General features: G+C 43.2%; 1 protein-coding gene across 6 annotated transcripts in view; it reads right to left on the bottom strand.

Annotated features, from left to right (window-relative positions):
• Window positions 1-15,266, bottom strand: part of LYPD6 (LY6/PLAUR domain containing 6) — a 128,757-nt gene that overhangs the window by 22,177 nt on the left and 91,314 nt on the right. For all 6 annotated transcript variants that reach the window (XM_084800015.1, XM_084800012.1, XM_084800014.1 and 3 more), the window contains one exon: window positions 4,318-4,506. In XM_084800015.1, the coding sequence (XP_084656141.1) occupies window positions 4,318-4,435 (118 nt within the window). In that variant the 5' untranslated portion in view covers window positions 4,436-4,506. The remainder of the gene's footprint in view (window positions 1-4,317; window positions 4,507-15,266) is intronic.

Genomic DNA, 15,266 nt, shown 5'->3' with positions numbered 1-15,266 from the left:
ATTAACCCAAGGACACTGGAATTTGAAGAGAGGCATGAGCTAGAACACTATGCAGAAAGTAAGGTTTTGCTTCAACCCACTTATACTTAAATGAGCTTATCAGTATATGTCACAGGTGACTGAACAACTGCTCTTGGTCTTGGTCAGTCATTTTTTAAAATTATTTCTTTTCATTTGCCTGCATATATGGCCACATACACCAATTAAAAAGCAGACGGCACAAGCAGAGGGCATCAGAGCTCCTGGAACTGGAGCTACAGATGTTTCTGACATGCTATATGGGTGCTGGGAACTGAACCTCCCTCGGTCCTATGGGAGAAGAGTCAGTAGTCTGAAGCACTGAGCCATCTCTCCAGGCCCTTGTTAATCTTACTGTAAAACCTACAGATCCATGTCCACTTGCATTCTCAAGCACTGTGGCCTCATATTTGTTTACAGGAATTTTGGCAGACATCTTTGCCTGGAGATCAGTGACTAGCACTATTCCTGACAAATCTCTGCAAGCAGATTCAACTTTAAGGGACTGCGCTGCAGGACCAAATGAACCTGAACAAGGCCAACGGATGCACCATTCTCTCCCGTCACTTGTTAATTGATACTGCATCTGATAACGAGTTGGTTTTTCTTTTAAGAGACAGGGAAAGAGGTTCCCTAAGATGTGCTATTTTCTTCTTTATTACTTCAAAGCCTTACAGAGCAAGCGGACTTCAGATCCTGGTGGCCTCAGCTGTGAATGGATTGAATTTGGCTCTTGATCACAGAGTTAATAAGCTTAGTCCCCTGCATTTCAGGGCATAAGGCCTTGGTCCCTCAAGAGAGGATGATTGTAAAGGGGAAAAAAAGGAACACAGAGTGCCCAGTTACTTCCTGTAAGACAATCTGCCCATTAACTCCCATGGTCAGCCATAGTTCAAGCTTCCATAATTCATCTGGAAGGCATGGGGGAAGATTTAGCCTTTGTTTCCTTGTCCTGGACAAAGATCTTCAGTTACTGGAAACGGGGCGAAAGCAGATGCTTCTCAATGTATGCAATGTGCATGCAACGTGTCTGCTCTCGCCAGATTCACTTCCACTGTTTTTAGAAAACGCATAGAAATATAAAAATTCTAGAACTCTAACGTTATCTTTTGCCTAGGCCCACTAAGCAACAAAATATTGCTGATGATTTTACATGAACATATTTCTGATAGAATACACTTCCTGCTGCCTATCTGGGAGTCTTCTTACTCTGTAAGATTTAGCAGCGTGTAGGGTTGTGCATAAACTTCCTTGATTCCCTATGTGGGGCATAAGCAACTCCCTGCAAGGATATAGCTCTTTAATTTACAAGATTAAGAAGGGCTCAGAACACACATGCAAAAGAAAATTGGATTGTTTTTTTTCCAGGAGTGTTTTCTATTCTCCAGAAAGAAACAGAGGCCAAGAACAGGGCACAATCATTTTATTAAATTCTCTCATGTGATATCTGACATCCAAGTAAATAGCTCCATTTCTCCCAATATTAACTCTTGTTTGGGGAAAACTGTAATTAGTTTCTGGTGATATAACCAGAGAATGGAAAGAGAAATCAGCACATTAAAAGGAAGAAGAAAAGCATATACAAGTCACTGGACAGAATGTTCTGAAGGATGAATCTGAAATCCATAGTTTGTTTCTTTATACTACTTGGAAACTTCAAAGATCTGGAAGCCAGAGAGCAAGGGAGATTAGTGGGGGGAGGTTGATTTTCTCAGCCCAGTTCCCATCAATGATGCTGGCTGGACCTCGGAACAATGAGTTTGCTTGGCATAGAAAACTTGTGTGTTCTCAGGCTTCTTGCTCCTCCATGCTCCTCCGCGGACAGATTCTGTGCTTTTCTGTATAACAGTAATAGAATCTGGCTCACTCACTGACCCAGAGAAAGCCGCTTGTACCTCCACCTACAAAGTGAGGCAACTGTATAAATAATTCAAAAATCAAACTAATCCCGTGTTCCCCTCATGTATTTTTTATGGCCAATGTTCAACAGAAAACTTGCTTGCTGGTGGAGAGAACACTGCGTCTAAGTGTGAGCGAGGGCTCAAGGGCAGAGAACCATGGCTGCTTAAAAAGCAAAAGTGAAAACAAGTGCACTCAACACACTTCTGAAGCAGTTTGGAGAAATGTGAAATTAACTCTATTCCGACATGGACAGAATAGCAAAGCTTTATAGTCCCGTAAGAATTCTCACTGCCTATGACCTGCGAGGAGACCTGCTGGTGAGTGACCTGCTTACAATCTCTAGTTAGAAATGACTTCCTCAACCCTCTTCACAGTCCAGCATCATGTCAGAAAAATCCCATGGTTCTAATTGAGTTAACATAGGTCACATGAGTGGAGCTTGCCTCTTACCTGATTTCATTTTATTTGGGGCAAGGTATTTCCATGTAGCCCTTGTTGGCCTGGAACTCACTATGTAGCTCAAGTGGCTCAAACTCTCCTGCCTCAGCCCCTTGAGTGTTGGGAGTACTGTTGTGTGCCACCCCGCCTAGCTTCCCTCAACTCCTGAAGAGCACAAGTGATTTCCCCTGTCTCCTCTCAAAGTTCATCCTTCAAAGACAACACCGCTATCGACTTTCCAAACGGAAGGTCACTCACCCCAGGCACTAATTGGCTACCTTGCTGAAAAAGAAGTGTATTTTGTCCTGATTTACATAAAGGCATTCTCTTCCATTTTCAACTCCTGTACATAGCCTTAGAAGTGGCCCTGTATGGATGAGTTTGTGATCTGAGTCTCTCACTAAAGCTGCCAGAGAACATCAAAGAAGCCAGCACCCTGGCACTTTCTCCTCAAGAACTGAAGAACTGGGTTTTGCCTTACCAAGGCTGCCTATTTGGGGCAAAGAACAAAATGCGATCTAGAGAGCAGAAAAACTATCAGTATCTTCTCAAATAAACTATTAAAACAAAACCAAAACTCCCACAGGACTAAGCAGCCAGATAAATTCCCCATGCAAACAATTGGTGGGTAAACTCCGCCAGTGAGGGCATTGGTGCAAGCATCCACAATGGCTGACTAAACCATGACAGCAAAAGAACCGCTCCCCTGTCAACTGGGGTGAGGTCTGCTGCTTCACACGTGTTATTTCTGCTCTATAAAACCACGCTAGAGTGTATGTATAATTTCAACGGGTTAGAAATAAACTCACAAATGCCCCTCGCATTACGGGAGAACTTACCACAGCTCACACTCAGGGCTAAGTTTCTTACTCATTCTGTCACAAAGTCAGGGGATTAACTTCATGTCAGGGTTGAGTTCAAGCCGGGGGAACAGCTGACCCAGTTGCAGAGAAGCCACGGTTAGGCCCACATGCCATCTCCCAAGCTACAGGAAGTAAACACTCTAGTCCCATGGGACTGAGGAAATCCAAGTAGCTGCCCTCTCTTTTTGCACACTGTATGATCTTCCAAAGAAAGAGCCATGTCTAGTTGCCCGTGAACTTTCCATGCCTACCACTGTGCTTATCATTACAACAGACATTTGAAAAGAACAATATGCTTTGGGCCAACAGCTAAAGTCTGGGATACACACAATGTTCTCAGCCCTCACCACCACAAGGGCAAGACTGAAGAGGGGTGGAGCAAAAAAAAAAAAAAAATAGGTACATCAATGGGGACCAAAGAAGGGAGTCACATGGCTGTTTCCCAAAGTGTAGTCTCAGGGAACCTGTAGCAGAGGAACCCCAACTCCTTGCTGAGAGCATGAAGCACAAGTAAGACCTCTGACATATGCAGATTAGAAACCGGAGGGCCAAGATCTACCTCTGGGACCTGTACTCCTGTGGACTCCCTGGAGAATTCTTAGCCATGGGAAATCCCAGAAGCCCAGGGAGTAGGGGGAGTTGTGGAAGGCAGTGGTGTTTTCACTGAAGCGGAAGATGTCAGGGAGAAAGACCAGCTATATTATCCAGGCTATAAAGGTCTAATCCCTTTACACACAACTCATCTCCTGGGATGGGCCAGCCCCCCCCTTGGATAGCTGGCTGAGAACAACACAACAAAAGGGAAGGGTAGATAAGGTCAGCCGGATGGTGTAGGGGAGCAGAGAAAGCAAGCCTCATCCTTCACCAGTAAGATGCAAAACAAACATCCTCTAGGAAAGTGGGGGTAAACCACAGGCCACTTTTATTAACTTCTGCACCTCCAACTAAATCACCTGATGTCCCCCCAACCCCACCCAAGCCCCCTAGTGCCTTTAAGGTTGCTCTCCCTGGCCAAGCTTCATTTCCCATCCAATCAGAAATGAAGGAACACTTTTTTTTCTCCCCAGACAAGAGAACAAACAGAAAATCGTCTTACTTGAAGGGTGGAGGTAGATTATGTCTTTCACCGTGAAGTCCCGGGACTGAGCTGCTTTCAGACAGTCGGCCACCAGGCTCAGCAGCAGGAGCCAGGCCAGGGCAGGGCTAGGTTCCATGGCAGACTGGAGTGTCACTCATACAGAGGGCCTCGGAGTGGGCACTTGAGATGATGGTAGAGGATTGGCACCTGAAACGGGAACACAGACCCATCTCAGTATCCAACAGGAGACAGTGAGGGCAGCCTGGTTGATCTCCGGTAGGTGAGTTGAGCTGGGGAGGGGCAGCACGCTGGGCTCAGCGAAACAGGTGCCAAGGAGGAGAAGCTTACAAATGGTAATTTTAGAGCACTCAGAACATTCCATCCTGAATCTATTTGTAATCAGGCTGCTCCTCCTGGTAACAGTCCTTCCTAATATCCAGCAGAGATGGTATCAAGAGAGATTGAATTTTAATGAAACCTAGCTATTTTTTGCCAGGAGGCCAGGGAGCATGTGCCAGAGAGTAACAATATATAAGTCTCAGGCACAGAGCGCAGGAGCTCTTCCTCGACGATGATGTGAGCCAGAGCCCAGACAGAACCCTCGCGGAGTGCTAGCCACCACACCAAACCTTAGGAGGCAGACTCAGATTTGGAAAAAAAAAAATACTGGCAAGTGGACCTCTTCCAAACTCAAAACCATCTCAATGGCACAGACTCTCCGTAACGTAGCCCGCATTTATTGGTGCAGACTGTGGAAGGCATTTGCAAATACCAATTTACTCTATTAGCCCCTTGGCAGTGACCAGTTCAAGCACATAAGGGCAGGGCTGCCTTCTACTCAGAGTGAAGTTTTCAAACACCAGCCGATGCCGATGCTGTGCTCCGCCTACCCGCGAGTGACTGTGAGCTTGAACTGTTGCTTAGCACTAAAGCAGCCATCTACTGTCCCTCTGCTCTAATCCTCGTGCACTCAAACCTGAGAACAGTAAAGCCCTGGGTAGCCCATCCTTCACTCAGAAGGCTGAGAACATTCCTTCATAAATGACCCCTTCGCCATCTCCTTAGTTGTCTGGAATGCCTGAGTGTCACATTGTGCTTTTCCAAACTCTGTAAGTCTTTCTTGCTCACTAAAGGGAGTCAAGGTTAGGTATTTAGTTATTTCAACCTAATTAAAAACCCACAATTTGGACATTCTGTTTATAGATTTAACATAAATAGTCAACAAGATTTTTAAATAGCTTAAAAGTTCTCCTGTGTGTGTGTGTGGGGGGGGGGACCCCTAAATAATGACCAAAATATTACGAAGCAGTAATTCAATAGAGAAAAAGCAACATGGCCTATTCAGATATTAGAATGTAATATAAAGTGGTATTAATCTAAACTGAAAGGCTTAAAGTACACTAACAGCCCAGACTCTCCATAGGATATAAGCAGGCTTTCAAAATGACGGGACAGGACCGTCTCAGTGGACAGCACTACACAATAGTGACTGATCTGTGGGCAACATCAACTGAAGTCCATATACTACAATTATTTACAAATGTTTTATGTTCATTTTGTTTGCTGAGACAGAGTTTCTTTGTGTAGCCTTGGCTGTCCTGGGCTTCACTCTGGCCTCGAACTCAGAGATCCACCTACCTCTGCCTACTGAGTACGACACAGTGTTTAGGATAAAGTTCCCCCTAACAACGGATGATGCAACCTTGCCAAGTCCCAACTCAGTGTGAAATACAAAGTCAAATGGATGTCAGGTAAGGATGCTAGGCTTGTGATGTCACGTGGGATCACTTTAATTCCTAACTTGTTCTTCCGCTGCATGTGTATGTAACAGCATCTGCTCTCTGCCTTGTCTTCGATGACTCTCCTTCCTGCACTGAGTCAGTCAGTTATCATCTGGTTGATGTCTGCAGCTGCTTCAGAATAGAACTCCATACCTGATACCTCTCTTGAGATGGAACAAACAACCCTGGTTTGAAACTATGTTTTAGATATTCATTTCAAAACTAGTAAGTTATAAACAGTTCAGTTATAGGATTGGAGGTAAGCTGGCCCTACAGTTTCTCTTTATGGTTGCTGTCTTCCACCCAACACCCTAAACAACTTTGGAGGGCATGCCTTGAAACCTCCCTAACCTCCTGTGCACGGAAAAATGAGCTCTGAAAACACAAAACAACAAAGTGGTAACTGTGGGGTCGGCTGACTGGTTGGTATATGCTCTACCCAGAGACCTACACAATACCTAGAAATCTGGGAGGGTAAAAAGGAGCTTGAATGCCATTAACTTAAGGCTCCTGAGGTGGGGAGGTAACTGTATTCTCCAGGTGAGCTCTCTTAAGTCCCTTCAAGACAGAGGTAGGAGAGTCGGGAGGAGGACAGAAAACAGAAGACCCAAAGAGTTGATGTGATGTGAGGAGAAGAAAGTTCTAGAGGCTGAAAAGGACACAGAATCCTGTACCGTTTCCCAGAGCCCTCAGAAGGAAGCAGTCATCTCCAAACCTACCTTTCCCAATGCCTAGTGCTAGACTGCTGACCTCCAGAGCAGAAAAGGTTCTTTAAAAAACCTGTTATTTTAAGCCACTAAATGTGTAGCAACTATAGCAGCTATAGAAAGCTAAGACTTTCAAAATCATTTTTACACCCACAGTGTACCCCATAGAAATATGCAGAAAATAAGCATAAAGCTACAATTGTGACTGTCGAAACATTTTAAATTTGCTTTCTAGATTTTAAATGATTATCAGAGAAGTATTATGTTGAACCATATAAGATTGTTATTTTCAGAATTAAAAACATGGTCACAGAGTAACAACTTCATGTGGCTCGATCAGCAGCTGCTAGGGATGGGACAGACTGTGAAAGAAACTCTTAGGCAGCCACATGGCCCCTGGAGCAGGACGTCCAACATTATGTGAAAAAAACCTTAGGCACTGTTCGTCTTTGTCCTCGCTTATCCATTCTGCCTGCACGCGTCTCCTTGAGCCCCAGTATCATCTACAGGCGTCAAGCCTTTGCTTGGTCCCAGTGCTCCCGCACCTGCCGAGTCCTGCACTTCACCAAGCCCTGGAAAGTTATGAGAGGAGCACACTGTAAATTCTCCATGTCTAATGTCATCAGTTATGCGTTCCATGTTTAGTGATATGTGTGTGTGTGTGTGTGTGTGTGTGTGTGTGTGTGTACATGTATGTTTATGTGGGTGTATGTACACAAGTAAGCCAGAGTAGTCTCTTGGGTGTCATTTATGAAGATCAGTCCACCTTGGCTGTTGTTGTTGTTGTTGTTGTTGTTTTTTTTGGTTTTTGATACAGGGTCTCTCTCTCTCACTGGCCTGGAGCTCGCTAACTAGGCTAAGGTGTCTGATGGATGAGCCCAGTAACTCACCTATCTCTTGACTCTCTAGTGCTGGGATTACAGATTGAACTCAGGCCCTCGAACATGTATGGCAAGCACTTTACTGAGTAAGCTATCGGCCCAGCCCTTTGTGTGTTTAGTATAAACAGACACACACACACACACACACACACACACACACACACACACACACACACAGTACATTGCTTTCCTTGTGGTGTAGATGAGGAAGCTAAGCTCAAAGGACAACTTGCTCAAGATTATACAACGGCCTTGTGTGAGATTTGAAGCTTTGTCCTTCCTCCCGCAGAACTGAGATAACAAGACGGAAAGATCCCACACTGGCTTTGCTCATAGACGGGATGGCAAGCAAAGCTATCTGATTGATTTGTTGTGGTTTCAAATGAAATGTGGATTAGTTTACAACCCGAATTCCTCAATGTGCAACTCAAGGTCAATGTCAGTGCTTCCCATGTGTCAAGCACTGAAAGTGCCATGTCTTACCCATGGTTTTCTTTCTAGTCATTAACCTAAAATCTCTTAGTACCAGTTACGGCAAATATTACACATCGACGACATCTAAATGCAATGCCACTGCAGCTTCTTCAGCACACACTCCCAGCCCAAGTTTCCAGTTTGCAGGTTGTCTTGAAAATGTGAAAGTAACATTAAGAGTCAGTTACTGGGGCTGGAAAGATGGCTCAGAGGCACTGGCTGCCATTTCAGAGATCTGGAGTTCAATTCCCAGCAACCACATGGTGGTCTACAACCATCTGTAATAAAACCTGATTCCTTCTTCTGGTGTGCCACCGCCCCCGCAAAAGCAAGCACTCATATATATAAAGTAAGTAAATAAATCTTAAAAAAGAAGAAAGAGTCAGTTGCCTAGGTTTGGAAAGAAGTCTTGAACTTAGGTACTTAGCCATGCTATGTCCCCATTTCCCCACTTGCAAAAGGAGCACACTTCCCACCTCAAAAGTTTATGAATATTACAAATGTTATACAGTAAATGCAATCTGGTATTTCCTAAGGTTTTTCCTGTTATATGTTTTATTCAGAATCAGTAGGTATGTTTTGTAAATGAAAGTAAGTATAGTGAGACTTACTTTGTTCACCATTCAATTAACATTCCTAAGGCAGAAAACAAGTAAACATTAATATACCTCAGAATGTCCAAGTAAGACAGAGAAGGGTCCATATGTTTCTCCATCGTCAACATCTGCCCCTTGGTTACCAAGGCTGGGACAAAGCCAGTAGGGAAAAGGAGGAAGATGTGACTGAGGCTCATGCCGATCTTGTGACTTCCTGTCAGCCCTCAGCACTGAAGCAAACAGCTGGGTGCTGCCCTTACAACTCTCCTTATAATGGTCTATGTTGCCTGTTATATTTACACATTGCTTTACCTAGACTTCACTTATACAGAAGATGTTGATGAAGACTTCACTTATACAGAAGATGTGATGAAGACTTCACTTATACAGAAAATGTTGATGAAGACTTTACTTATGCAGAAGAGATGGCTGAAGACAATGAGCACACCCTTCATTCTCCTTCCTTCACACTTATCCTGGCTATGAATTCATACTCCTCATGGTGGATTATCATAGATGAAGTTAAAGCAACTATTCCACTCCCACAACAGATCTGTTAATCACCTTTCCATTGCTGTAACAACATACACAAGACTACTAATTTACAAAGCAGAAAGGTCCGTTTGGGTTTGTGATTTTAGAGATATCAGCACATGGTCAGCTGACTCTGTTGTTTGAGGGCCTACATGGTGTGGAGAGTGAGAAGCAGAGCTCCATACTCCTGTACAGCCAGGAAAAGTGGTGGAGGAGGGTCGCACATATTCATCAAAGACATAGGGACTTAACTTCCTCCCACTAGACCCCAATTCCTAAGTTTCTACCACCTCAGTAGTGCCACAGGCTGTCAGTCAAGCCTTCAGTACATGATCCTTGGGATATACATGCCCAAAATATAACAAGAACCATCACTTTACACAGGAGAGGGCAAGCTGGATTCCTTTGACCCAATTTGTTCACAAAAAGCTCTCAGATTTATGGAGTTCCAATCCCTTCTTAGCCATGACTTTTTAGGTGTCAAATGGAAAACGACTGAATTCTTAAGTAGTTGAGCCTTAATTCTCCCAACAGTTTGTGACACTGATCCTTCTTAGGAAAATGAGGCCTTTCCTAGGCTTAGGAATGATTAGAAAAAAAGGCTAAAGGGAGAGACACCAAAGCTATGGAAAAGTTCTGGAAGCTTAAATTACTTTGTACACTCAAAAAATTAAGTGGGCATATATCGTTGTCACAACTTGAAACTGTTCTTAAAAGTCTAACAATGAAATTTTCACTTTTATGTACAACTATTCTTTAAGATTTTTACTGAGATAAAATTAATATTACATAAACCTTTCTGCTTTATAATTCATGCAAACTCATCATTAGTTAGCTTAGGGCATATTTTTCATTCATTTAAAAATTCTATACTCATTAGCAGTCACTCTCAGTTCCTTCCTCCCCCATATTCTGACAACCACTAATCTAATTCGCATCTCTGTGGATTTCATGTGAGCGGAATGATACAGTATATGGCCTTTTGTGTCCTATTCCCTCAGGTTGTCATAATGCTTTCAAGGTTTATCTACATTATAGTATTGATAATATTCCCTTTTATGGCTGGATGTTTTATTGTATGAATAGTAATATGTTTATTCATCAGATGATGTCTATTTGAGTGATTTCCACTCTCAGATATTATGAATAATGTTATTATTAACATCCACATACATTTCTGGGGGGCAAACATGCATTTAATGCTCTTTAAGTATTTGTCTAGGCCTTGGTCTCATGAGTGCTAAGGGTTTAAACTTGAGGTGAGCTGCCAGTATCCCATTGCAGCTGTGAGATCTTACATTTCCAATAGAAGACGCTGGAGTTTTCTCCACATTCTCATCAGTACTTGATCTTCTTTTCTTTTTTAAAACAAACAACTATGGTCTACAGAGTACACATTTAATGTGTCTCACTGAATTTTATTATCTACAATAATTTCCTTGCATTTTCAAAGTAGCAATGGGTTGAGTATGTTTTCGTTTATTTATCTGCTATTTGTACATCTTCTTTGGAGTATATCTATGCAAATTATTTAACCATTTTCCAGCTGGACCATTGATTCTCTATTGCTAAGCTGTGAGAGTTTTTATATCTAAATTCTAGATATTTCTAGGTACAACATCTGATTATCACCTTTCTCAGTTCTCACATTCTCTGTATCTTTGTCTACTTCCTTAAAAACAAGACAAAACAAAAACCCAGAGTCTTACTATGTAATGTTGGCTGGTCTGGAACCCCCTAAATAGACCCGGCTGGCCTCTCACAGAGATCCACCAGGGCTATAGGTAGGAGCTGCCACACCTAACACTTTTTACTTTCTTGAGAAAAATATTTTAATAGGCAGCAGATGTAATTATGATGAAACTGATAGACTATTTTTTATATTGACTTTGTTCTCTTGTGAAAGTCAAGTGCAGTTCAGCGCTAGAAAGACCTACATACAATGTGCAGTAAAAGAATGTGTCTACTTTGTAGTGATCATGGCTATATTTTCCGCTTTCCTTTTCATGAGGAAAACAGGATGGGCTGGACCAGTTATTAACAGACCTAATGCTGACATCTCTACATCAATCATAAAGACCAAACATCCTACTACTGTTTTCTAGGAATGGAGAAATGAAAGACATTTGACAAGCATTCACCATCCATCTAACAGTGACTGAAATACGGGCTGTGCTGAGGGGGCTGCGGATTCTCAGGGCCAGCTGGAGCTTTAATCCTCTCAAGGCGCAAATGTTCAGCTATTAACATGAAGGGTCTTTTCTAGGACTCCAGTGATTTTCTGAGTTCGCTGTGCCTTTGGACTGTTCTAGACGTTTAGAAAAGACATCGCGTCTCCATTTTATGACGCTGCCATTTGAATACGCACTGTGGGCCCCATCCCTGAACGCGGCACTTTATGAAGAAGTCCACACTCATTTTCACAGCTCTGTGACCTTTCATTTGTTATTTATGAGCTTTTGCAAATCTAATATCATTCTGACAGATTTAATTTGTGCTCTAAATTACCTCTGCATGAGTTACTCAACTGCTGGTTTTATTCCAACAGATTACTTTGCTACATTCTGGGACAGGGGGAAAAACAAGTACTTTGAGATCTATTGACTTTCTCTACTTGAAAGGCAATTGAGAAAAGGCGCATTTGGCATGAATGGCACCAGACAACATAAAGGAGAATTTCTATATTGGTCCCAGATGTGAAAGGACAGTGCCCTAACTCAGGTCAGGTTTCACAAATCTATCCTCCCCCAATCTTCATTTTATACAAAGTCCATAACCATTCTCCTCCCTCCCTTTAAACCAGACACCAGAAGAAAATCAGGTCCTTTTGTAAGTTGCACTGACTCAATCCCCAAGTACTACAGGACAAGAGCTCAGGGCGAAGTCAGAACGTGGGCAGCTGCGAAGTACAGAGCGGAAGCTCCTGAAACGCACTTGGAAACTATGTCATTTAAACTTGAAATGCCTAATAGGAATACAAAACGGAGTTCTGAGGCCTGAAAGATCAAGAAGGGTCTTGATTTAATTTTTACTATGTACAGAAGGTCTGATGACGGTGTAATTACCCAGAGGAATTAATTAGACTGCTATGTGTATAAAAGCATGTACTTACAAAACTGAGTCACTTAAATATAATATTTAGACCAAAGGTAACAACTTCCTTCCTTGTGTTTGGGAACTGCACAGGCTGTGTGATGACTCTAAAAGGTGCTCAAAATGTCTTTGATGCACCTCTACTGGGAGATGGATTCTACATCATCTGCCTTTAAGTCTTAGCCAACTTTTATCAGTTGACCTGAGGGTGTAGAAATGACATTACTTGCAAGGTATGTCATAGAAGACGATGCCATTTATTCATTGTGTGCTACAGAGGTCATCTTGGAACCATACGGTGTCTGTCATCAGCCTTAGTGATAAGGATGGCATGACGTAAAGAAAGCAGAGTAGCCAATCAGCTGCTGAAACTCATGGAGAGAGATGCTCCCAGTCAGCCCGTGGGTTCCAGCCACCACTCTTCCCCCTCACCCAGCTCTAGGACCACCTGATTCCATCTGCACAGAGGCTCCTAGAACAGGCTTAGGCCTTTTTAATTTCTGACCTACTGACAATGAGCAGCAATGATTGTGGTTCATGTGTTGTGGTGATGTGTTAAAGTGGAAACAGATCAAAATAGAGAACCAGGTATTTAAGTTCTAGATATCTTTTCCATTGCTATAAAGTTCAGCTATCCAGGGGCAGCAGGCTATAATCCCAGCTGAGACTGGGCAGTAACATGAAGCACTGTCCTGTGTCCCTGATTGGTGGGGCCCAGATACAACCAGTCTGTTGACCTTGCCTTCAGGAATCTCAATCCTCGACTCTGCTTTGAGCCCTCTTGTGCCTTTGTTCTTACTCTGGCTCTTCTACTGTGTGGCTCCTGCAACAGCATTCTCGGGAAGCATCTCCCCAACTGCCCCAAAGCCTTAACCAAAGCAGGGAGGTACATCCCTGGATCCCCAACTTGTTAGGGTAACTTAGCATTCCAACCAGAGGGCCTTTATTTCTGGAACAAGAGCACAGTATGAAAGCCGTCAAAATTAGCGTGGGGAGAAATTGGTTTCCAAAAGGAGCCCAAGGTACTGTGGCCTGAAGAAGAACGTCTGGAAACTGGGACAGCCAATTCCTCCGTGTGCCCATGCTGCTGTACAATAGAGCATTTGAATAACTTCTCAGTCTGGCATGAACATTTCTGTAAATGCCAGGACAGCAGAAATAGTGTCTTCCCATGTGATCTTCTCCACATGAAAACTAGCTAAAGCAATGACGACAGTCTGAGGGGCCCTCCGCGGCCAGTTCTCCTGTGAAACCTTTCTTCTTACTGGAATGGGTCTACGCTACTCACCCTCGCAGGCTGCTGTCACTCGGGAGCACTGCTAATCACATGCAGCCCATGCTATCGGCAACTGTTGCTGGGATCAGCACTGGACCTGTGAGCCAACCAGGTCCAGTGTTCTTGGATAGCTCCCTTAGAAAAGAGAAGGAGCCCTGAGACTACCAAATAAAGCCCAGGAATGCAGGAATGCCACACTCCACTTGGAAGAAGACAGTGAAGCTGGCTGGCTAAGAGAGAGGAGGAGAAAATGGGGAGAGCTCCAACCATGGTCAGAGCTTGACGTTGGGACAGTTCTTAACCCTTCCTTCCTGGTGTAGTATGCTCACTTCCCATCCAACAGATGCCCCTGTTGTTCAGGTAATCGGAGTTGCATTTCCTGTCCCTTGCCATCAAGAGCTTTATTTAATTCAAGAGTCTTTCTAAAGGGTCCAGCTACCGACTTACATTTTCCTAAGTAAAGAATGTTTGTTTCTTTGTTTCATGCAGTGCAGCTTTAAGCTTAATCGGCTAAAGGTTAGAGCAGAGAAGGGTCTTTTAAAATACCCATTATGGAGAACTAGCCAGAGATAGCTTCTTGTGGATTTTATAGCCAGTGATGTTTCATTTCCAATTTATGGGGAGAAAAATGCTCACATTCCTGATCTGAACTGAAGATTCATTTGCACAAAAGTCAATGCTTTTTTTTAAAAATGTGCATTTCCTTTTCTGAACACATTGGCAAGGCTAGAGTTATAGGAAAAAGCTGCCTTCTGCTTTGTCTCAAACTCATTTAATAGTCAATTGCATTAAAAAAAAAGCGTCCGTTCCTGAAAAATAAATGGTGCCTGGGAAGTGTGCCTGGCAATGTATTCTTGCATTAAAAGATGCTGAATTAGTTCTGGGAGCTGGTTCACTTGTTCGGTGTTCCTACCACCTTGAAGACTGTTGAGAACTGAGTGTAAGGCATTTTGAAGTATAAACAATAGGCTAGGACCGAATACAGGAATGGAGCACTGGCTAAACTGCAGCCTGCCGTTGTTTCCTAAGGCACTAGGAAATAGGTAAAGGTTGGGAAAATTTTTGTTTGAGTGCCTTTCTTGGTCTTTTCTATATTAAATATGGCATAGCTTCATTTTAATTTTTTATGGAGTTTTTAATCTAGAGAGCTTTGAAATACACTGATGTGTCAGATAGTGTTCAGAATCAATACGAAGTTATCAGTGGGTTAAATCAGAACATGATATACTCTTACATTCAAAATAACCTAGTTACAAACCCAACACTTTATATTTCATTTTATTTTAGGCGAGAGGGTGTTTTTGCCTGCATGTATGCCTGTGTACCACTTGCGGTCCTTGTACCCACGGAGGTCAGAAGAGGGCGTCAGATCCTGCTGGAACCGGAATTACAGCCACTTGGAAGCCACCATGTAGGCACTGGAAATTGAACCCCAGTCCTCTCAAAGAACAGCACATGATCTCAATTTGAGTCATTGCTCCGGCCCTCCAAAGCAAGCATTATGATGAGACATACGCTGCCATCTCCTGATCACAGAGAAGCCATCCTGGCACTCCATCAAGGGAATCTTGCTTCACCAACACGAAGAGTGTGCTATTAGTCACGGATGAAGAGCAGCTCAGAGC

The sequence above is a fragment of the Acomys minous genome (assembly GCF_964271855.1).
Source record: "Acomys minous genome assembly, chromosome: 10".
Taxonomy (NCBI): Eukaryota; Metazoa; Chordata; class Mammalia; order Rodentia; family Muridae; genus Acomys; species Acomys minous.
This window is presented reverse-complemented; position numbering and strand designations above follow the sequence as displayed.